The 23,783-nt window shown below is 43.8% G+C and overlaps 1 protein-coding gene across 1 annotated transcript; it reads right to left on the bottom strand.

The window, feature by feature from the left end:
* Positions 1-385: 385 nt before the first annotated feature.
* LOC106607464 (globoside alpha-1,3-N-acetylgalactosaminyltransferase 1) lies at positions 386-23,783 on the bottom strand. Its single transcript, XM_014204441.3, has 7 exons — positions 23,516-23,783; positions 20,664-20,702; positions 20,478-20,513; positions 7,156-7,209; positions 2,269-2,301; positions 1,908-2,042; positions 386-1,498 (listed from the first exon to the last, which is right to left on the bottom strand). The coding sequence occupies exons 1-7, from the start codon at positions 23,581-23,583 to the stop codon at positions 808-810; spliced, it is 1,056 nt and encodes a 351-aa protein (XP_014059916.1). The 5' UTR covers positions 23,584-23,783; the 3' UTR covers positions 386-807.

Here is a 23,783-nt window from a genome sequence, read left to right as displayed (position 1 = left end):
GTTGAGTGATGTTCAATCTAGTGCTTCTCTCCGCAGGCTGATATTTCTTCTGCTCGGCAGTCCGAGGGGAGCTGTGCTCAGCTTAGAAGGAACATTGCTTGTACCTATCCAAGCATTTTAGATCTATATGTGTGTAGTAGGTAGGGGTTGTTTCTGGATAGGACTGCCAGCTCCACCTTGCCCTTTGTGCAGTTTTTGCCCTTTTTTCATTAAATGGAATTCAGCCCACTGCTGTGCCTTGTCTGACTTACAGATTTATAGATAGAATCTACTTTATGTAATATTCCCTATTTCTGCATCTCTCCACAACTAAACCATTTGTTTGTTAGTCATACGCCTCATAATCATTGTTACAGGGCAGTTCAAAGATGAGAAACTATTCTGATAAGTGTGACTCATTTATTGCAATGTCCTACACGTGTGTAATATGAATCATTGAAACAACTTCTCATTCATGACTGTAATATAATAAAGCTCATCCTTTCTTCTTCAACAAAAAAGTCAATACAGTGCATTCAGAAAGTGTTCAGACTCCTTCACATTTTCCCCATGTTGTTACATTACAACCTTATTCTAAAAAACACCCACGTGTGTAACAGGACAAATTTAAGTAGCCCCCAAATTATTTTTATTATTATGCTTTTCCCGAACTGCAACCCACAAATGTAACTCAGAGAAACTATACTCAAACTTAAACTTAACCTAACCCTCATTCCTAAACCTAAACATAACCACAACCTCAATGAATTTATACTGCTAAGACTGAATTCAGTTTTTTTCTGCTGGTCAAATATCCACTTCCTCTTTTTATACATTGGGACGAACTTCAGCATAGTTTTTAATGACCCCTGAGAAGCGAATTACTTTGACCTCTTTGGTTTTGGCCTTGAAGTCCTGCCACAGGTACTCCGGAGACAACACCTTGCTGGGCTTGTTATAGAGCAGGTACCTGTTGAGGTGGCTCTCCTCCTGCCAGGCAGCCTCGATGGAATTCCCAGCATCCACCTCAAACCGGTGCCGACATACCTTTGTAAGTGTGTACACATCCTCCACGAACCCGCCGATCATAGCCCCACCATAGTAGTAGTCTCCCTCATCCATGGGGATGTAGGCCATCGAGGCTGGACGCCGTTCGTACGGGAAGCTGCCACGGGTCTGCTCATAGTAGCCTGGGTGTATCACAGCAACCAGCCTTCCTAGAGACTCGGCCCCCCAGCGAGCATGGAACTTGCTGTCCACGTCAAGACAGAAGATGTAGTCGGCCTCCCTGCTGATCTGACTTTCAATGGTGGTCTGGATGATCTCCATCCTCCGGGCTGATATCTCCTGCCAGCGGTTTGAACCTGGGACCTGGATCACACTTAAATGTCTCCCCTGAGTTAGGTTCACTGAAGGAACATCGTGGGGACGATCAGTGAAAACATAGTAGCGCACGTTGAAGCCGACCATGAAGTGCTTCTCCGCTGTCTCCAGAAAATCTCTGAGAAAGCTGACATATCTGTCAGTATTTAAAGACATACATAACATAAGGATTAGTGCCTTGCTCAAGGATACAATGGCAGAACTTCTCTGAATCAGAGGGGTTGGGTTAAATGCGGAAGACACATTTCGGTTGAATGCATTCAGTTGGTCAACTGACTAGGTATCCCCTTAACTCAACATCATTCTCACAGGACATTCTACCACTTTCAGGCCAGTATACAGTCTAGCGGATAATACATGAAGTAGTACAATTATTAATGTATGAATTAATTAATTAACAATGTTCCAAGGCATGAATCATGATAACACCATGATATTTAATTACCTGCCATCAGGTACTTATTTACTTATAGTTGCAGTGTTGAAAAAGTATTGATAATTTAACTTCCCTTTAAAATATTTAGCAAAAGTTGTAGGCTACTCACTTTCCAACTGCAAACACTGTGGTTGCTATGGTGAGGTTCATGGGCTTGTAGATGTTGTCAACGAGCACAGGGTCAAAGGTGCCTTCCCAGATGATGGATGCCAACCATGGTGTCACTGTCACCACATCAGTACGTCTAGAGAAACAGAACAAAGGTCCTGCCTGACTGTGTTGTACTGACCAGAGCCATGTTATGATCTCAATATTTCATTATGGTACTGGCAATTAAAGGACCTTGATGTATCAGACACTAATGTCAGGTGTGGCCTACCTAATATATCAAAGCTCCCCACACCGATGTGTCAGACACTTACATTACGTCAGCTAATATGACTTTAACATAAGATAAAAAATATGCTTACCCCACCAAGATACTGGGCTGCTTGTACAAAAGCCTGGGAGAACAAAACATAATGCATTACTTAATTGTAATGAAGAGATGGGCTGATGTTGGTAGTTTTAGATAGACCAAACTGTAATAGTTGTACTACTACAGAAAATATACATTAATAGAACTACTGCCCAACAACCTTGCTACAAGCTAAACACATACAGTATCCCATCACCAATTCATGCAGTGAATCAAACATGACATTGATGTACATTTCTATGACATAAAAGGACCACTAATCTGATTGATTGTCAGTCCTTTTTTGGATTAATTTTTTTGTAGGATTGATTTGATTGTTTTCATCATTACAACATGACACCATACTGCTATGGTTAATGATGGTAGAGTAAAATTGTCACCACTTCCGCCGAAGTCGGTCCCTCTCCTTGTTTGGGCGGTGTTCGGCGGTCGACGTCACTGACCTTCTAGCCATCACTGATCCATTTTTCATTTTCCATTGTTTTGTCTTCACACCTGGTTCCAATCCCATCAATTACATGTTGTGTATTTAACCCTCTGTTTCCCCTCATGTCCTTGTTGGAGATTGTTTGATTGTATGTTTGTGTATTATGTGTTGGTGTGCGACGGGTTTTGTACCCACTTTTATTTATTTTTTATTTTTGGTTTTGGAGTTTTGTGAAGCACAGATTAAACAACTCCGTTTATACCAAGTTCGATTCTCCTGCGCCTGACTTCCCTGCCACCAACACGCACCCATTACAGAATCTCCGACCGTCTATGGAGCAGGAGAAGGCACCCCGGCCATGGAGGTGGAGGAGCGCGTCCAGGAGCATGCGGTTATGCTTCACCATCTGGGTGCCACCATGGATCGCGTTGTCCAGACAATGGACCGCTGGGAGAGACAGGGAGTACTTCCAGCGCCTCCACCAGCACAACCGGGGTCTCCCCTGAGCGCCCCTTTCCCGCCTGAGCCCAGTGGGATCCGTCTCTCCTTGCCACAGGAGTACGACGGGAGTGCTGCCAACTGCCAGGGGTTCCTCCTTCAACTAAACCTCTATCTGGCCATGGTCCACCCAGCTCCATCGGACCATGAGAGGGTGTCCGCCCTCGTCTCGTGCCTCACCGGGAAAGCCCTGGAGTGGGCCAACGCCGTGTGGAGAGAGGGAGATGCGGCGTTGGACCATTTTGAGGAGTTCACCCGCCATTTCCGGGCGGTCGAACCCGAGGGCAGAGCGGTGGGTGAGCGCCTCTACCATCTGAGGCAGGAGATGAGGAGCGCACAGGAGTTTGCCCTAGAGTTTAGAACCCTGGCTGCCGGTGCGGGATGGAACAACAGGGCCCTGATCAACCACTACCGCTGCAGTCTGCGCGAGGACGTCTGTCGGGAGCTGGCCTGCAGAGACACCACCCTCACTTTCGACCGGCTGGACAACCTGCTGGCTACTCGCGGACGTCCAGATTGGGGTCTGGTGGTTCCATCCTCCCGCACCCCCTTTCCGATACCCATGGAGCTGGGAGGGGCGGTGCGCAGGGAGACCGGAGGGGGTTTCCGCTCGTGCATCATCTGTGGCCGCAGAGGTCACACTGCTGGTCGGTGCCAGGTTGGTTCCTCTGGGAATCGAGGCAGCAGGCAGGGCGCTCTGGCGTCACCCCAGGTGAGCTGGCACCATTTTCACCCAGAGTCCTCTGTTGCACATATGTTTGTGTCTGTCACTTTTCCTGAGTTTTCCCCGCATTCCCAGCATAAGGCGCTCGTAGATTCAGGCGTGGCTAATAATTTCATTGATAGAGTTTTAGCTCATGGTTTAGGGACCCCCATTGTTCCCGTGAATGTGCCCTTCCCTGTTCACGCCTTAGATAGTCGACCATTAGGGTCAGGGTTAATTAGGGAGGTCACCGCTCCTTTTGGCATGGTGACGCAGGAGGGTCACACGGAGAAAATGTGTCTTTTCCTTATTGACTCTCCTGCATTTCCCGTGGTGCTGGGCCTACCCTGGTTAGCTTGTCATAACCCCACTCTTTTTTGGCCACAGAGGACTCTCACGGGGTGGTCGCGAGAGTGCTCAGGTAGGTGTTTAGGGGTTTCCGTTGGTGCTACTATGGTGGAGAGTCCAGACCAGGTCTCCACCTTGCGCATTCCCCCTGAATATGCCGATTTGGCTCTCGCCTTCTCTAAAAAGATGGCGACTCAATTACCACCTCATCGACGGGGCGATTGTGCGATAGATCTCCTAGTAGACGCTGCACTTTCCAGGAGTCACGTGTATCCCCTCTCACAGGCGGAGACTGAGGCAATGGAAACATATGTCTCCGAATCCCTGCGTCAGGGGTACATTCGGTCCTCCACTTCACCGTCTCCTCAAGTTTCTTTTTTGTGAAGAAGAAGGAGGGAGGTCTGCTTCTGTGTATTGACTACCCGGGTCTAAATCAGATCACGGTGAGTTATAGTTACCCACTACCGCTCATAGCTACAGCGATAGAGTCAATGCACGGGGTGCGCTTCTTCACCAAACTAGATCTCAGGAGCGCTTACAATCTGGTGCGTATCCGAGAGGGAGACGAGTGGAAGACGGCTTGCAGTACAACCTCTGGGCACTATGAGTACCTCGTCATGCCGTACGGGTTGATGAATGCGCCATCAGTCTTCCAAGCTTTTGTAGACAAGATTTTCAGGGACCTGCATGGGCAGGGTGTAGTGGTGTATACTGATGACATTTTGATATACTCCGCTACATGCGCCGAGCATGTGTCCCTGGTGCGCAAAGTGCTTGGTCGCCTGTTGGAGCATGACCTGTACGTCAAGGCTGAAAAATGCCTGTTCTTCCAACAGTCCATCTCCTTCCTAGGGTATCGCATTTCCACGTCAGGGGTGAAGATGGAGAGTGACCGCATTGCAGCCGTGCGTAATTGGCCGACTCCCACCACGGTAAAGGAGGTGCAGTGATTCTTAGGGTTTGCCAACTACTACCGGAAGTTTATCCAGGGTTTTGGTCAGGTAGGGGCTCCCATTACTTCACTGCTGAAGGGGGGCCCGGTGAGCTTGCAGTGGACAGCTGAGGCGGACAGGGCTTTCAGTCACCTGAGGACTTTGTTTACCTCAGCTCCCGTGCTGGCCCATCCGGATCCCTCTTTGGCGTTCATAGTGGAGGTGGACGCGTCCGAGGCTGGGATAGGAGCTGTGCTCTCTCAGCGCTCGGGTACACCACCGAAGCTCCGCCCTTGTGCCTTCTTCTCGAAGAAGCTCAGCCTGGTGGAGCAAAATTATGACGTGGGGGACCGGGAGTTGTTGGCTGTCGTCAAGGCCCTGAAGGCATGGAGACATTGGCTTGAGGGGGCTAGACACCCTTTTCTCATCTGGACTGACCACCGCAATCTGGAGTACATCCGGGTGGCGAGGAGACTGAACCCTCGCCAGGCAAGCTGGGCGATGTTTTTCACACGTTTTATGTTTACCCTTTCTTACAGACCAGGCTCCCAGAACGCAGACGCAGACGCATTGTCCCAGCTGTATGACACAGAGGAGCGGCCCATGGATCCCACTCCCATACTCCCCGCCTCTTGTTTGGTGGCGCCGGTAGTGTGGGAGCTGGACGCGGACATTGAGCGGGCGTCACGTGCAGAGCCCGCTCCCCCTCAGTGACCAGCTGGGCGTCTGTACGTTCCGTCTGCTGTCCGCGACCGGGTGATCTATTGGGCCCACACATCACCCTCCTCTGGTCATCCTGGGATCGGTAGGACGGTGCGCTGTCTTAGTGGGAAGTACTGGTGGCCCACTTTAGCTAAGGACGTGAGGGTTTATGTTTCCTCCTGCTCGGTGAGCGCCCAGTGCAAGGCTCCTAGACACCGGCCCAAAGGTAAGTTACAACCCTTACCCGTTCCACAACGGCCGTGGTCGCACCTGTCGGTGGATTTCCTAACCGATCTTCCACCTTCACAGGGTAACACCACGATCCTGGTCGTTGTGGATAGGTTTTTCTAAGTCCTGTCGTCTCCTCCCTTTGCCCAGTCTCCCTACAGCCCTACAAACTGCGGAGTCCCTGTTTACACACGTCTTCCGGCACTACGGGGTGCCTGAGGATATAGTGTCTGATCGGGGTCCCCAGTTCACGTCAAGGGTCTGGAAGGTGTTCATGGAACGTCTGGGGGTCTCGGTCAGCCATACCTCAGGTTTTCACCCCGAGAGTAACGGGCAGGTGGAGAGAGTTAACCAGGATGTGGGTAGGTTTCTGAGAGGTCTTATTGCCAGGACCGGCCGGGGGAGTGGGCGGCGTTCGTGCCCTGGGCAGAGATGGCCCAGAACTCACTCCGCTACTCCTCCACTAACCTTTCTCCCTTCCAGTGTGTATTGGGGTATCAGCCGGTTCTGGCTCCTTGGCATCAGAGTCAGACCGATGGTCCGGAGGAGAGATGCTGGGTTCCGGTGGAGGACGTGTTGGATCCTTCCATGCTGCGAGATTTCCACCGTCTCCATCCGGATCGCCCTGCGCTTCGCCCTCCGATTCGTCCCCGAGGTCGGTGCCGATGCACTGTTGGAGCCGCACGTTGGGGGGGTACGGTCGACGTCACTGACCTTCTAGCCATCACTGATCCATTTTTCATTTTCCATTGGTTTTGTCTTGTCTTCCTTCACACCTGGTTCCAATCCCATCAATTACATGTTGTGTATTTAACCCTCTGTTTCCCCTCATGTTCTTGTCGGAGGTTGTTTGATTGTATGTTTGTGTATTATGAGTTGGTGCGCGACGGGTTTTGTACCCACTTTTATTTATTTTGTCATTTTGGTTTTGGAGTTTTGTGAAGCACAGATTAAACAACTCCGTTTATAGCATGTTCGATTCTCCTGCGCCTGACTTCCCTGCCACCAACACACACCCATTACAAAAATACAGATACACACTTTTCAGAAGAGACCATGTTCCGTACTCTGCTTCTGACCATGGGCTTACTCAGGCTGTATGAAGAGAAAAACATTGTAAGAAGAAAACAAACACAAAGAAGACAATAAACTAGAAAGGGTACTTTTTCATGAAGAAAAATTGTTTGACTTGCTTCAGCTGTCCAGAAGTATTTTTATGTTAGTGGAAGGAGTTTAGAAGTTTAAAATGTTAGAAGCTAGTGTTGACAATTCGAGGCTAGTGTAGTAGTGACTGTATTATATATAGTAGAAGGATAGGTGCTATTAGTGCAGGGGTTCCCAAACCATTTTGGCCCACGACCCCATTTTGATATCGGAAAATTCTCACAACCCCAACCACGTGAAAAAAAGCATGGAATTAACAGCCAATGTTTACTTTTTTGTTTGAAAAACATTCTAACAGTATTTCTGATTGTCTTCTCAACTCACCTTCGCATACTTTTAATGTGGGGTTGTGACACTCAATTGCAAATTAGTCTGGCAAATTGTCTCTTATCTCACCACCACTAATGAGATGGGTGTGCTTGATGCATGTCACGTCGGAGCTTCTCGAAGTCAGGAGGTGTGGTCGACAGTACGCATCTCATCCCTGCTGTCACCTCATCCCTGCTGTTAAAACCCATCAATATTTGGTTTTAATGCCGATGAGAGCACTAAATCCAGCTTCACACAGATAAGAGCTGGTGAAGGCTACCATGAGTTTAAATGCTCAGAGGAAGACAGCAGGGTATTCTCTTTGAGTCAGGTACCAAAACTCCTCCATAATGACCTGTGAATGCGTTTTCTGTTTTCTGTTAGAAACATGCACAACCGAGGGAAGGGGGCCTGTCCGCCGTCTCGCCATAGATGGAGCGATATCCGTGCAAAAGGCTTAAGCCCACCATTTGATCCCATGGAATCTGTTTTTCGACAATACAGCCACGCAGCACACTGAACATACCCTGTGCTGTTCCAAGCTTGGGAATCGTGAGACAGAACAATATGTCCTTGTGATTAGCATCCCCTGATATGTACAGTGTCTTCGGAAAGTATTCAGACCCCTTGACTTTTTCCACATTTTGTTACGTTACAGCCTTATTCTAAAATGGATTAAATAAATACAAATCTTCAGCAATCTACCTACAATACCCAATAATGACAAAGCGAAAACAGGTTATTAGACATTTTTGCAAATGTATTAAACATAAATAACAAATATTTACATAAGTATTCAGACCCTTTGCTATGAGACTTGAAATTGAGCTCAGGTGCATCCTGTTTCCATTAATCATCCTCCGAGACAGGATTGTGTCGAGGCACAGATCTGGGGAAGGTTACCAAAACATTTCTGCAGCATTGAAGGTCCCCAAGAAAACAGTGGCCTCCATCATTCTTAAATGGAAGAAGTTTGGAGCCACCAAGGCACTTCCTAGAGATGGCCTCCTGGCCAAACTGAGCAATCGCGGTAGAAGGGCCTTGGTCAGGGAGGTGACCAAGAACCCGATGGTCACTCTGACAGAGCTCTAGAGTTCCTCTGTGGAGATGGGAGAACCTTCCAGAAGGACAACAATCTCTGCAGCACTCTACCAATCAGGCCTTTTATTTTAGAGTGGCCAGACGAAAGCCACTTGGAGTTTTCCAAAAGATACCTAAAGACTCTCGGACCACGAGAAACAAGATTCTCTGGTCTGATGAAACCAAGATTCAACTCTTTGTCCTGAATGCCAAGCGTCACGTCTGGAGGAAACCTGTCACCATCCCTACGGTGAAGCATGGTGGTGGCAGCTTCATGCTGTGGTACTGGGAGACTATTCAGGATCGAGGCAAAGATGAACGGAGCAAAGTACAGAGAGATCCTTGATGAAAATCTGCTCCAGAACGAACAGGACCTCAGACTGGGGGCGAAGGTTCACATTCCAACAGGACCACGACCCTAAGCACTCAGAGAAAACAATGCAAGAGTGGCATCGGCCAAAGGTGCTTCAACAAATTACTGAGTAAAGTGTCTGAATACTTATGTAAATGTGATATTTCTGTTTTTAATATTTATTAAATAGGCAAACAATTAAAACAATTTTTTTTTGCTTTCTCATTATGAAGTATTGTGTGTAGATTGATGAGATAAAACATTTTTTAAATCAATTTTAGAACAAGGCTGTAATCTAACAAAATGTGAAAAAAGTCAAGTGGTCTGAATATTTTCTCGAAGGCACTGTATGCAAACAAAAGTGAATGCATTGCCATCTTTACCCTCACTGCTAACGTCCTTTTGTAGAGTGTAAGCTTGGGAGTTTGAGTAATTCAGTTAGTTTCCTCTTAATTGCTAGCAACAGCATAAATTATTTGTTTAACAGCATCACCTGACAAAGGTATTGATGTGAGTTTCTGTGCCTCTGCTTCCCCATATATTGCTTTTACCATATCTATTGCGGCCGGTAATATCAAAGTCTCTGCGATAGTGTGTGGTTTCATAGCGTAGCAGGCCTAGCCATTCATCGTGGGAATGATTCAAGTGCAACGGTCAAGTGCGGCCTTTTACCATGATCTAAGGGCGCTCTCTGGTTGAATTTGATCTTTAAGATTTGAATAATTTTCATTTACATTTTTAATGTTAAGCACATTGCAATGATTCTGAGATAGAAAGTGGATATTATAATATACACTGCTCAAAAACATAAAGGGAACACTTAAACAACACAATTGTCACGTCCTGGCCAGTATAAGGTTAATTGGTATTGTAGTTTGGCCAGGACGTGGCAGAGGGTATTTGTTTTATGTGGTTCGGGGTGGTGTTTTGGAAAATAGGGTGTTTGATTTAGTGTTTCCGGGTTTTTGGTTTATGGTCTGTGTGTATGTATTTCTATGTGTTATCTAGTTAGTTGTATGTCTATGTTTGGTTAATTGGGGTGGACTTCCAATTGAAGGCAGCTGTGTGGTGTTGCCTTTGATTGGAAGTCCTATATTAGTTGGGTGTGTTTGTTTGTCTAATGGTGGGAGATTGTCTTTGGATTGGCTGTGTTGCCTTCAAGGCTGTCATTTTGTCGTTCGTTCTCTGTTGTTATTTTTGTGTTCATTTTGGATTGAATAAATGTTCAAAATGAACAACCGCATGCCTGCTGCGTTTTGGTCCTCCTTCACCGACGACAACTTTTGTGACAACAATGTAACTCCAAGTCAATCACACTTCTGTGAAATCAAACTGTCCACTTAGGAAGCAACACTGATTGACAATAAATGTCACATGCTGTTGTGCAAATGGAATAGACAACAGGTGGAAATTATAGGCAATTAGCAAGACACCCCCAATAAAGGAGTGGTTCTGCAGGTGGTGACCACAGACCACTTCTCAGTTCCTATGCTTCCTGGCTGATGTTTTGGTCACTTTTGAATGCTGGCGGTGCTTTCACTCTAGTGGTAGCATGAGACGGAGTCTACAACCCACACAAGTGGCTCAGGTAGTGCAGCTCATCCAGGATGGCACATCAATGCGAGCTGTGGCAAGAAGGTTTGCTGTGTCTGTCAGCGTAGTGTCCAGAGCATGGAGGCGCTACCAGGAGACAGGCCAGTACATCGGGAGACGTTGAGAAGGCCGTATGAGGGCAACAACCCAGCAGAAGGACCGCTACCTCCGCCTTTGTGCAAGGAGGAGCAGGAGGAGCACTGCCAGAGCCCTGCAAAATGACCTCCAGCAGGCCACAAATGTGCATGTGTCTGCTCAAACGGTCAGAAACAGACTCCATGAGGGTGGTATGAGGGCCCGACGTCCACAGGTGGGGGTTGTGCTTACAGCCCAACACCGTGCAGGACATTTGGCATTTGCCAGAGAACACCAAGATTGGCAAATTCGCCACTGGCGCTCTGTGCTCTTCACAGATGAAAGCAGGTTCACACTGAGCACGTGACAGACGGGACAGAGTCTGGAGACGCCGTGGAGAACGTTCTGCTGCCTGCAACATCCTCCAGCATGACCGGTTTGGCGGTGGGTCAGTCATGGTGTGGGGTGGCATTTCTTTGGGGGGCCGCACAGCCCTCCATGTGCTCGCCAGAGGTAGCCTGACTGCCATTAGGTACCGAGATGAGATCCTCAGACCCCTTATGAGACCATATGCTGGTGCGGTTGGCCCTGGGTTCCTCCTAATGCAAGACAATGCTAGACCTCATGTGGCTGGAGTGTGTCAGCAGTTCCTGCAAGAGGAAGGCATTGATGCTATGGACTGGCCCGCCCGTTCCCCAGACCTGAATCCAATTGAGCACATCTGGGACATCATGTCTCGCTCCATCCACCAACGCCACATTGCACCACAGACTGTCCAGGAGTTGGCGGATGCTTTAGTCCAGGTCTGGGAGGAGATCCCTCAGGAGACCATCTGCCACCTCATCAGGAGCATGCCCAGGCATTGTAGGGAGGTCATACAGGCACGTGGAGGCCACACACACTACTGAGCCTCATTTTGACTTGTTTTAAGGACATTACATCAAAGTTGGATCAGCCTGTAGTGTGGTTTTCCACTTTAATTTTGAGTGTGACTCCAAATCCAGACCTCCATGGGTTGATAAATTGGATTTCCATTGATTATTTTTGTGTGATTTTGTTGTCAGCACATTCAACTATGTAAAGAAAAAAGTATTTAATAAGATTATTTCATTCATTCAGATCAAGGATGTGTTATTTTAGTGTTCCCTTTATTTTTTTGAGCAGTATATATACTAAGCTACAAAAGTATGTGGACACCCCTTCAAATTAGTGGATTCGGCTATGTCAGCCATACCCGTTTCTGACAGGTGTATAAAATCGAGCACACCGCCTTGCAATCTCCATAGACAAACACTGGCAGTAGAATGGCCTTGCTGAAAAGCTCAGTGACTTTCAATGTGTCACTGTCATACATAAAGGGAACATTTCGGCATTTGCTGTATGGTTAATGAGAAAGTCCATATTGCAAATGTACGGTGCCTTACTAGACGTCCGCGAACGTTTGTAAAATTCGCGGACGGCGTCGGGCCGTGCACCGGGGCCGGATCTTCCGGGAAGTCATCGAACGGAGTCTCTCGGACATTCGTTTTCCGTTTTATAAAATATTCAAATTTTTGTCATTTTTCACCTGTCCCGGATTATACCACAGGAGGGCGAATGGAATCATATTGCAAATGTAACAAACATCACCAATCACGACATGGCCTTTTCTCCTAAACGGAAAAGACTTAGAAGACGAATCTTGGTGAGCATTGGTTTGGCATAATGGGCAGTTGGCCCCGAACAAGATGGAGTCGAGGCCTCAACGCTTTTTTAGTTAAGGCCATTTTTCTGGGATTAAAGATCAAAAATTAAAATAGAGCGCTAATTTGACCGCTTCACGTCAAAGTACATGAGCCTACGGTGTCAGGAAATAAAGAACCAGACATTTATCTATCGTCATTTAAGAGAAATCGTACAATGTCAAATTGGTGATATTCAAAAAAATGAGTTTTTTTCCTAAAAAGTTACAGATCCAGTTGCAGCGTGTTCAGATGAATCCGTTAAGGCAGGTTTCGGAGCTCTGTGATATTTCTGTGATTTTCTGCGATTTTCTGAAATAACACACCCTCGTTCAACCCTCTGTAAAGAAGTCAGTTGTTAACGTAAAGACTTAAAACTCAATATTCTATAAGAGCCTAACCCAAGGAGGATATGTGTTCACTGTCAGCTTCCTGTGTCAACCAGAAGTGCCTTAAAATGGTGTCATAGGGGCTGTTTCGAAGGGTTAAAAAGGTCAGACCTTTCCACAACTTCATATGTGTGATTAGGCAACCATCATGAACTGTAAATCAGTCATTTCTCCAAACAGATGTCAAAGAAAAGCTCTCTCACACACACACACACACACACACACACACACACACACACACACACACACACACACACACACACACACACACACACACACACACACACACACACACACACATACACACACACACAGCAAGGATGGAGTGACAGAGTGCGGTGCTTAAAGACACACAGAGCCTGCAATGGCATTACCATTATCTCTAGGCTGTGCCGAGTTCAACGAGATGCCCCGCTTGACCGTAGCTCACTCGGTCTGAGCGCAGCAACCTTGAATAAAAGTAGGCCCAAAATGAAGCCTGGCCCTAAATTTCAAGTGCTTTTGGGTGACAGCGAGAGAACTGTTAGGGTTAGAAGCACAATTCGACCTCAGGAACGTTCCTGAGGTCCTCCTGATCTGTGCAAGCCTAATCTTGACCATGTGGCATTAACCCTTAACAGAGAAAAGAAGGTGTTTACATCAAACAGTTTGCAATGATTTCTCTCCCCATAGGAATACATTGCCAATTCCCCTTAATTCAACCTGAAGCCTATGTGGGTTATGAATGCCTTATGAACCTGTCTTCAATAACAATCCATCAGGCTACTGTGAGGTCCACCTGTGTCGATTCTAAGCTTCCTGGAGCAACCGGAAGTTGTTAAAAACACCCTAAAGGTGTTTTGATATAACCAACCTGCAGATTGTGAAAATCACTCAATTCAACCCTGTGTAAATCAGTCAATTCTTAACGTATATGCTTAAAACTCAGGATTCTGTAAAAGCCTACCCCAATGTCAACATGTGTCGATTCTAAGCTTCCTGTGCCAACCGGAAGTGCCTTAAATTGGGGTCAGAGTAGTTGTTTTGAAGGGTTAAAAAAGTAACTTATTTCCAAAACTTCATATGTGTGACTAGGTAACCCTCATGAACTGTAAATCAGTCATTTATTCCATCATATTTGCAAAAAAACTAACACACACACACAGCTAGGACATAGTGACACATTGTGGGGCTTAGAGACACACAGTGCCTGCAATAGTTACCTTCGTTCGAACGATCAAAGAACTGTCAGCCATAGAGCTCTGAAACTTTAGAAACATGTTCTAGAGCTCAAGTCGATGGTGCATGGTGAGTTATGTGGCTTTAGAAGGTTCCCAGACCGAGAAACAGCCTCGTACATTTGCAATATGTTCAATTCATTTTGACCATCACGAAAATGGCGACATTTAGAAATGTCCCAGAGTCACAGGACTAGGTGCATTGAAACCGCCTCGGCCCATAGAGACGGACGCCAACGTTTCTGTCCGATAGCTCATTCAAGGACCCCGTAGCAACGCCGGAAAAAATGGAATTTCAGCACCAATTAAGGTCATTGCTCAGGCACCGAATGACCAATCGAGCCGAAACTTGGGATTCGGGGTCGCCTCACATAGGCCTACACATAATGTCAGAGCTGGACCCGCAGCTAGAACGTAACTACGTGTTTTATGTTTTTTTATGGTTTAAACTGAAGGCGCTGGGAATTATGGGCCTGCTCTGATATATGTGATAGTTGGCTTCTAAACGTGTTGGAAAAAGTGGATTTGGTGTCAGATGGTATCAGTTTGGTGTCAGAATGACATCTAATTGACTGATGGACACTGACTTGCTGGGTGACGAGCGATGGAGAGGAACCCGAGTCACTGCCCGGCCATCCCGAGTTCATTGGGCCAGTCAATTCTGCCTTTCTGCAGTATTTTTGAGCATGTCAAATTCGTGATGGAAAAGGTCATTTTGGACGTTTTTCAAAAAATCTTTAACCTCTATGGGCTAGGTGGGACGCTTGCGTCCCTACGTAACAGCCACTGGCAGCCTGTGGCGCGATTTTCAAAACCTTAAAAATCCTATTACTTCAATTTCTCAAACATATGACTATTTTACAGCTATTTAAAGACAAGACTCTCGTTAATCTAACCACACTGTCCGATTTCAAAAAGGCTTTACAACGAAAGCAAAACATTAGATTATGTCAGCAGAGTACCAAGCCAGAAATAATCAGACACCCATTTTTCAAGCCAGCATATAATGTCACCAAAACCCAGAAGACAGCTAAATGCAGCACTCACCTTTGATGATCTTCATCAGATGACAACCCTAGGACATTATGTTATACAATACATGCATGTTTTGTTCAATCAAGTTCATATTTATATCAAAAACCAGCTTTTTACATTAGCATGTGACGTTCAGAACTAGCATACCCCCCGCAAACTTCCGGGGAATTCGCTAACATTTTACTAAATTACTCACGATAAACGTTCACAAAAAGCATAACAATTATTTTAAGAATTATAGATACAGACCTCCTCTATGCACTCGATATGTCCGATTTTAAAATAGCTTTTTGGTGAAAGCACATTTTGCAATATTCTAAGTACATAGCCCAGGCATCACGGGCTCGCTATTTAGACACCCGGCAAGTTTAGCACTCACCATAATCATATTTACTATTATAAAAGTTTGATTACCTTTTGTTGTCTTCGTCAGAATGCACACCCAGGACTGCTACTTCAATAACAAATGTTGGTTTGGTCCAAAATAATCCATCGTTATATCCGAATAGCGGCGTTTTGTACGTGCGTTCCAGACACTATCCGAAATAGTAAAGAAGTGTCGCGCGCATGGCGCAATTCGTGACAATAAAATTCTAAATATTCCATTACCGTACTTCGAAGCATGTCAACCGCTGTTTAAAATCAATTTTTACGCCATTTTTCTCGTAGAAAAGCGATAATATTCCGACAGGGAATCTCCTTTTCGGCAAACAGAGGAAAAAATCCCAAATGCGGGGGCGGTCGGGTCACGCGCATAAGCCCAGTGTCCCTTGATCGGCCACTTGAGAAAGGCGATAATGTGTTTCAGCCTGGGGCTGGAATGACGACATTCTGTTTTTTCCCGGGCTCTGAGCGCCTATGGACGACGTGGGAAGTGTCACGTTAGAGCAGAGATCCTTAGTAAATGATAGAGATGGAAAAGAAGTTCAAGAAATGGTCAGACAGGCCACTTCCTGTAAAGGAATCTCTCAGGTTTTGACCTGCCATTTGAGTTCTGTTATACTCACAGACACCATTCAAACAGTTTTAGAAAATTTAGGGTGTTTTCTATCCATATGTAATAAGTATATGCATATTCTAGTTACTGGGTAGGAGTGGTAACCAGATTAAATCGGGTATGTTTTTTATCCAGCCGTGTCAATACTGCCCCCTAGCCCTAACAGGTTAAAAAACAACAGAGTCCCACTTCTCCCTCATCATACATGACAAATAGATCATCTAGGTTGATTCATGGCTTAACATAGGGCTATATATCATATGGGCAGTATAAATGCCATTTGGACATGCTTCACTGACTTTTGGGTTTGGAAACCGACTTCCTATGATCAAACATGGCAAATGGACAAACATCCTGATTTGGCACATTCAATACTTTCATACATGTATATATATAATAAAATATGTCAAAAGTATGTTCATACAGTTCTTATACATGTGTAATTGACAAAAAAAATCCAAAGAATTTCGAAAGACGGTCCAGAAAGCAATTTTTTAAGGGGGTGATAAGTTTTCGGATTTTTTTTTTATTTTTCAAATTTCACTCTTGGGTCTTGACTTGTGTTACATTTGCAATAAGAAAATTCACTGTGGAGCGCGCTCGTCATCTATTGGATATTTTCTGTGATTTGGCACATTCAATACTTTCATACATGTTTAATTGACAAAAAAATTATTGGACATTTCATTTGGACATTTCTAATGGCATTTGGCAAAAAAAAGAAAAAAAAGTCACTTTTGACTTCCTATGAAATCATATTCCAAATGGACAAAACATATGCCTTATGTGCAAGCAAAACCCCCCCAAAAACTTATGTCAATAAAATATGTCAAAAGTATGTTCATACAGCTCTTATACATGTGTAATTGACAACAAAATCGAAAGAATTTCGAAAAACGGTCCAGAAAGCACTTTTTTATGGGGGTGATAAGTTTTCAATTAAAAAAAAAAAAACTCTTGGGTGTTGACTTGTGTTACATTTGCAATAAGAAAATCCACGGTGGAGCGCGCTCGCCATCTATAGGATTTTTGGGGTGTAACACTTGGCATTTGCCATATGAAATTTGCAATATGATTTGGATGAATGTGGACTGTGTGGCTCAGTTGGTAGAGCATGGTGTTTGCAATGCCAGTGTTGTGAGTTTAATTCCCACCAGTACGGCAAAAAAAAAAATTATGCATTCAAAAAATATATGCATTCACTACTGTAAGTTGCTCTGGATAAGAACGTCTGCTAAATGACTAAAATGTAAATTGGGTGGTATTGTCATTAGGGTATATGATTCATGCAGTGCCAATATGTTCCCATTCATTTTTGTCCATTTCATGGGGGTCTTCCCTTACATAGGATGCCACCTTTCCAACAAGTCAGTTCATCATCGTTATTGTGAAGTGAAAATGTCTCGGATTAACCATGGCTCAGCCGCGAAGTGGTAGGCCACACAAGCTCACAGAACGGGACCGCCAAGTGCAGAAGCGCGTAAAAATCGTCTGTCCTAGGTTGCAACACTCACTACCGAGTTCCAAACTGCCTCTGGAAGAAATGTCAGCACAATAACTTTTTGTCAGGAGCTTCATGAAATGGGTTTCCATGGCCGAGCAGCCGGACACAAGCCTATGATCACCATGCATAATGCCAAGCGTCGGCTGGTGTGATGTAAAGCTCGCCGCCATTGCACTCTGGAGTGATGAATCTTGCTTCACCATCTGGCAGTCCGACAAACTAATCTGGGTTTGGCGGATGCCAGGAGAACGCTACCTTCCCCAATGCATAGTGCCAACTGTAAAGTTTGGTGGAGGAAGAATATTGGGCTGTGGCAGTTTTTCATGGTTTGGGCTAGGCCCCTTAGTTTCAGTGAAGGGAAATCTTAAACGCTACAGCATACAGTACCTTAGAAAAGTATTCAGATCCCTTGACTATTTCCTATATTACAGCTTTATTATAAATGTATTAAATAAAGAACAATCCTCAGCAATCTACACACAATACCCAATAATGAAAAAGCAAAAACAGGTGTTTAGAAATATTTGCAAAAAAAAAAGAGGAAGGAATTGGAATTGTCCTTAGAGCTCCGAGACAGGATGGTGTTGAGGCTCAGATCTGGGGAAGGGTACCAAAAATGTCTGCAGCATTGAAGGTTCCCAAGAACACAGTGGTCCCCACTCTTAAATGGAAGAAGTTTGGATCCAACAAGACTCTTCCTAGAGCTGGCCGCCTGGCCAAACAACAATCGGTGATAAGGGCCTTGGTCAGGGAGGTGATCAAGAAACCGATGGTCACTCCTCAATCACTCCTCAGTGAAGATGGTTGTTATTCTGGAAGGTTGACCCATCTCAGTTTCTAAAAACCTGTTTATGCTTTGTCAATAAGGGGTATTGTCTGTAGATTTATGAGAAAAAAATAACAGATTTAAATCAATTTTAGAATAAGGCTGTAACCATTTATTTTGTGTGAAAAAAATTAAGGGGTCTGAATAGTTTCCGGAGGCAACTTTGTGGCAACAGTTTGGGGAAGGTCCTTTCCTGTTTCAGCATGACAATGCCACTGTGCACTAAGCGAGGTCCATACATAAATGTTTTGTTGAGATCGGTGTGGAAGAACTTGACTGGCCTGCACAAAGCCCTGACCTGAACCCCACTGAACACCTTTGGGATGAATTGGAACCTCGAATGCGAGCCAGGCCTAATCGCCCAACATCAGTGTCCGACATCACTGCTCTTGTGACTGAATGGAAGCAAGTTCCATTCATAATGGAAGCAATGTTCCAACATCTAGTGGTATTTTTTGGGGTATTTGGTATTTTATTAGGATCCCCAAAGCCTTCCCAGAAGAGTGCAGTCTGTTATAGCAGCAATGGGGGGGACCAACTCTATATTAATGCTCATGATTTTGGAATGAGATGTTCGAGCTGGTGTCCACATAATTTTGGTCATGTAGTGTAACTTTAGGGTCGTTCCACAAAAAGAGTACCTTTTCCGTACACTGTTCACATTTCCAGAAGTTAACGACAAGACCCGTGAAATTACCAAAATAATCTGCAATAACGCAATTCCACAAATACAGCAGAAGATTAGCAAATAATAAAATAGCACATTATCCAAACAAGTGATGTATGGAAGCCTTTAGCCTAGCATATTTACTCTACACAAAGTAAAGAGAGAGGGATCAATTACAGTGCATCTCTAAAGAGAGACATATTGCATAGTCTGCTGTGTTTATATATTTTTATTTGATTTTCATGTTTCCCTCACAGCTCTCTCTGCTGGGATCTCTTGATTGGGCCAAAAGTGAACGATAATTCAGAATTATTCCCACCTGTGTATGGTATTGTTGATGTGACATTGACTGCCATTGCCTTGCACGCTGAAGAAGGGCTCTTACCCGAAATATGTGTGACAATAAAAATAAGTACATTGAAGTTTATTTACTTGAGTGGTGTCTTAGTTCTGTTCTTCACACAAAGTCAACAAAATTCAGAGTACAAGCATAATTGACACTGACAGTGTGATGAGAAAAGTCGATCCCATGGGATAAAGGCGACACGAGCGCTTATTTCAAAGAGCGCTCCTTAAGCCACGCCCCAGTGGGCAGAGCTCGGCACCTTGGACTGAGACACGTTTTAATAAATGAAAAGCCTATAATTCCACAATGGGTCCGCCATGGTTCTGTGTAGCCTAGTTATGCTAATATATTTGAGACCAGTGTATTGCAGTTAGTTTACAATTTGACTTAATAAGTAAAATATATTTGAGTAGGAAACAGGGAAACGAGTCCCAGACAGTTCGGAATAAAACATTCCAGAGGGGGGCATCATTTACTAGGCAACCTAAATTATCAGGATCATCTAACTAGGCAAGACAGTTAAGAACAAATTCGTATTTAAAATGACGGCCTACATTGGATACCAGCAGTGTTCGGAATAGGTCTACATTGCGTTTGTTGACTAAACAGGCAATGGGACGCGTTTTCACAGAGATATTTATTTGACAAATGTCCGCGGTGGGTCTATGAAAACTATGCGATTGTATTGGAGGCATGTTAATAGCAGTGAAAGTCGTCTATTCATTTACTGTAATAGTATTTCTAAGTAGCAGCCATTTCAACCAAGGAGACTAACTGTTGTCTCTTTATGATAGAACATTGAGATTTCTTTGCTTGACTGTGGCGCTCTTTATCTGAATTGTTAGGATTTTCTTGTGTTCACATCAAACTACTTATTTTGCTCAAATAGAGATTAAATTGTGTTTTCTTTCGAAAGATGGGCCTGGCTGAGAATAGAACATTCCATTTTCTTCCCGAGTGTGTTGTTTAAAGCAATTGTATGGCTTATCTTGTGACAGAACAAAACAATTAAAATCCTAACATCCTAACTTTAAAAGTACGAAGTACCATGACTTGTTGGGGGAATTGTTTTGTTTATCTCAACTAACCTGTTGTTCTTCTGGTACTCATCAACTGGGATGTCTCTGTTGGAAACAATGAAACCGTAAAATAACGTTCCTCTTAAATTCAAACCTCAAACCAAGCCCTGTTAATATGAATCAGAAAATATTGCAACTTTCATATCACATTATAGCGTCATTAGGCTGTAATAGATTAGCAGAACTTGATCTTACCGGTTGAGCTTTTCAGAGAAGAAGCTGAAGTAGACATACCTTTGGGAGGCAGAAGAGAATCAGTTCAAGTCTGTCATGAAAACATTTAGGATATTTTTACATTAACAAAATGTGTTGCCGGCGCTGCCTTTCTTCGACATCAGATTTGCCACTTGTATTTTAAACGTAATTCATACCCTTACGCAAGTACACAACCCAAGGACGCAATTAGCGTCGCAAAATGGCAATACTGCATAGTTGCGTGGAGTTACACATTACCGGGCCTCACACATTTGCGTATCTTATTGTATTGTGTAGAGTGTAAATTAGGATTTATACGATCCATACATTACCTTGGATTTGGTGTGGCCAAAGCCACATTCGTGCTGCATGTGTGTGTTCAGCTATTAATATACCATGAAGCCCATAGTATGTAGTGGTATATACAAGTATGCAAGACACTGAAAGTATACAGGAGCTTTTCAATTAAACCATATTGCACATAATGTTGCACACTTGAATAATGCAACGATTCACATGTGTGCAGACATTTTTAAAGGGTTACAATGTTTTGCTAACGCAATAAAAATGCTGTGCTGATATTAATTCCATGTGGTTTCAGAGAGCCATTGTCTTTATTCAATACCACTCAGAGAGGGATATGTGATGTAATACATTTACATTTACATTTTAGTCATTTAGCAGACGCTCTTATCCAGAGCGACTTACAGTAGTGAATGCATACATTCCATTTTTTTTTCATTTCATACATTTTTTTCGTACTTGGCCCCCCGTGGGAAACGAACCCACAACCCTGGCGTTGCAAACACCATGCTCTACCAACTGAGCTACGGGGAAGGCAGTAATAGTGTCCCAAGATACATAGTTGATGTATTGAATAGTTTTGATTAAATCTTGAGAAGTTCAATGACTGTTTAGTTAGTGCTTCCTTCAACCCTGCAACTTAACCTATGTATTTGTTGGTTTTGCATGTTAAATCATTGTGTGACCTTTGTTTTCCCTTTTGACCAGGCTCAAAAGAAAGCCTTAGTCATTCAGCTTGCATTGACTATTGTGGAGGGAAAACAATTGTGACGTTCAGACATGTCTGGGAGTTGTATGTTTCCATTCAACCCAAAGTACGAACCTGTTTGTACCCGTTTTTGTTTAAACAAGAAAATAAGCCAAAGTAAGAACCTGGTACAACCTGTTGTTGTGAAACAGGGAAAGGTAGAGTAGTATGCAAGTTTGACATTTGACAGTAGTCGGCAGGGTTTGGTACTCACTGTGTGGCAACATATTGAATCGTGACTGATATTTAACTGTGTGTTGGCCATGTATAACCCCTGGGTAAGAGGGAGGTTTGCCTCGTGGCTGTGTTTTAAGTTTGTAAATTGCTAAGTTTGAGATATATTTTTTTATGGAATCTTGATAAGTTAAATGACCGTGTCTAAAGCAACATCCATAATCGGTTGACGGCTCCGATTGGACAAACTCTTTTTGCATAAGCAATTTGCATCGTTTAGCAATGAACAAAACACTTTTGAATCTAGTTTGTATATGCTACAACCCCTCCCCAGATCAAAATCTAATTTGGATTGCAATGTTTTGTTCTGACTTTGCGTGTACGCATTTCCTCCACATTTCCTCTACCCACAAAACCCAAAGGAAAAACAGGCTGCCTAAGTATGGTTCCTTATTAGAGACAACGTTAGACAGCTGGTTCCTTAGGAACCATACTTAGGCAGCCTGTTTTTCCTTTGGGTTTTGTGGGTAGGTGTTTTTCTGTGTTGTTCCTTGTAACCTGGGGGAACTGTTGACCCTCGTTTTTTGTTATCATTATAGTAAATATGACCACGTCACACGCTGCGCATTGGTCCCCTTTGTACCACCCTCGTTACAGCTACACCCAATACCCAAATCAAATCCAGGCTGTGTTCTCACTTTGCGCACACACCTGTCTTTGTTTCACACGCCTGTTTGTCTAGATTATCACCCCGAAATATTGTCACCATGGTGCCCCATGCGTTCGGTGATGCAAACAGCGATTCCCACCTTTCAAAAACCCCACATCCTTTCACCTGTGAAATTTCACGTGATATCATGTTAAACTACGTGGTTTTGGAACACGACATATGATGATATTTCAAGTGATCACATAACATTTCACATGTAGATTCAAATGTTCACATGATGCCCTGCAAACAAAAAGTTTTTAGAATATCCCCTGAACATCACAAAATAGCCGCAGTGTTTTCCACTTACATATTTGACATAGAGGATTACATTATGTATGTTTATTAATACATTAATTATTATTCAACATGTCCCCATCTGGAATTTTAACTCACAACCTCTTAGTTCACGTCTGCGTGAATTACTGATTTAATCTAACTCTCAGATGTGGAATTGCATTTTCACATGTGAAAAGTTTCAAATGTTGTCACTTGTAGTTTCCTGGTATCACATGTTGAAATGTTGCATCCCCATGTCACATTTATGTATAGTTTCATGTTATCATATGTTGCTTTTACATGTTGTCTCATGTTACCACATTAACTTGATCACATGTGAAATGAATTTGTTTTTTCCCATAAGGACGTGGGACACCTACTCATTCGAGGGTTTTTCTTTATTTTCACTATTTTCTACATTGTAGAATAATAGTGAAGACATCAATACTATGAAATAACACATATGGAATCATGTAGCAATCCAAAACAGTGTTAATTAACAGATTAGAACATACTCACATTCAAGAAAGAAAATTTACATCTCACTCTTAGAAACTAATATGAAAATATCACAAAGGCCACTAATTTAATCCCAGAAAAAGAAATAAACTAGAAGTCATGTCAAAATGGTTTACATACCCAAGAAGCAAGAAGATTCCAACAACGAGAAGCAGAACATACAGCTTAACGTTTGAACTAAAACGCATTGTTCCTGCAATAGTGTAACGAAAAGATTTAGTTGATCCTATTAATACTGGTCAAATGTATGATACTGGATAAATCTATCACCAGTAAATCAAGCCTTGTCAGGGTTTAGGACCAAGTTAAAGATGTTTAATATCAATTTAAACTGGTGTGACACACAAAATATGAGTGTGTATGTATTTCGTGTAGCCTATTATAAGGG

This window comes from Salmo salar, chromosome 06 (assembly GCF_965601325.2).
Source record: "Salmo salar chromosome 06, fSalSal1, whole genome shotgun sequence".
NCBI lineage: Eukaryota > Metazoa > Chordata > Actinopteri > Salmoniformes > Salmonidae > Salmo > Salmo salar.
Note: the sequence above shows the minus strand (reverse complement) of the source record. Positions and strands in the feature narration are given on the sequence as shown.

Coding starts and splice junctions, on each gene's coding strand:
- LOC106607464 (XM_014204441.3), bottom strand. CDS start 23,583: ATGCGTTTTAGTTCAAACGTTAAGCTGTATGTTCTGCTTCTCGTTGTT. Junction 20,703..23,515: donor GGAATCTTCTTGCTTCTTGG/GTATGTAAACCA, acceptor TGCCTCCCAAAG/GTATGTCTACTTCAGCTTCT. Junction 7,210..20,477: donor GAGTACCAGAAGAACAACAG/GTTAGTTGAGAT, acceptor CTCTTCATACAG/CCTGAGTAAGCCCATGGTCA.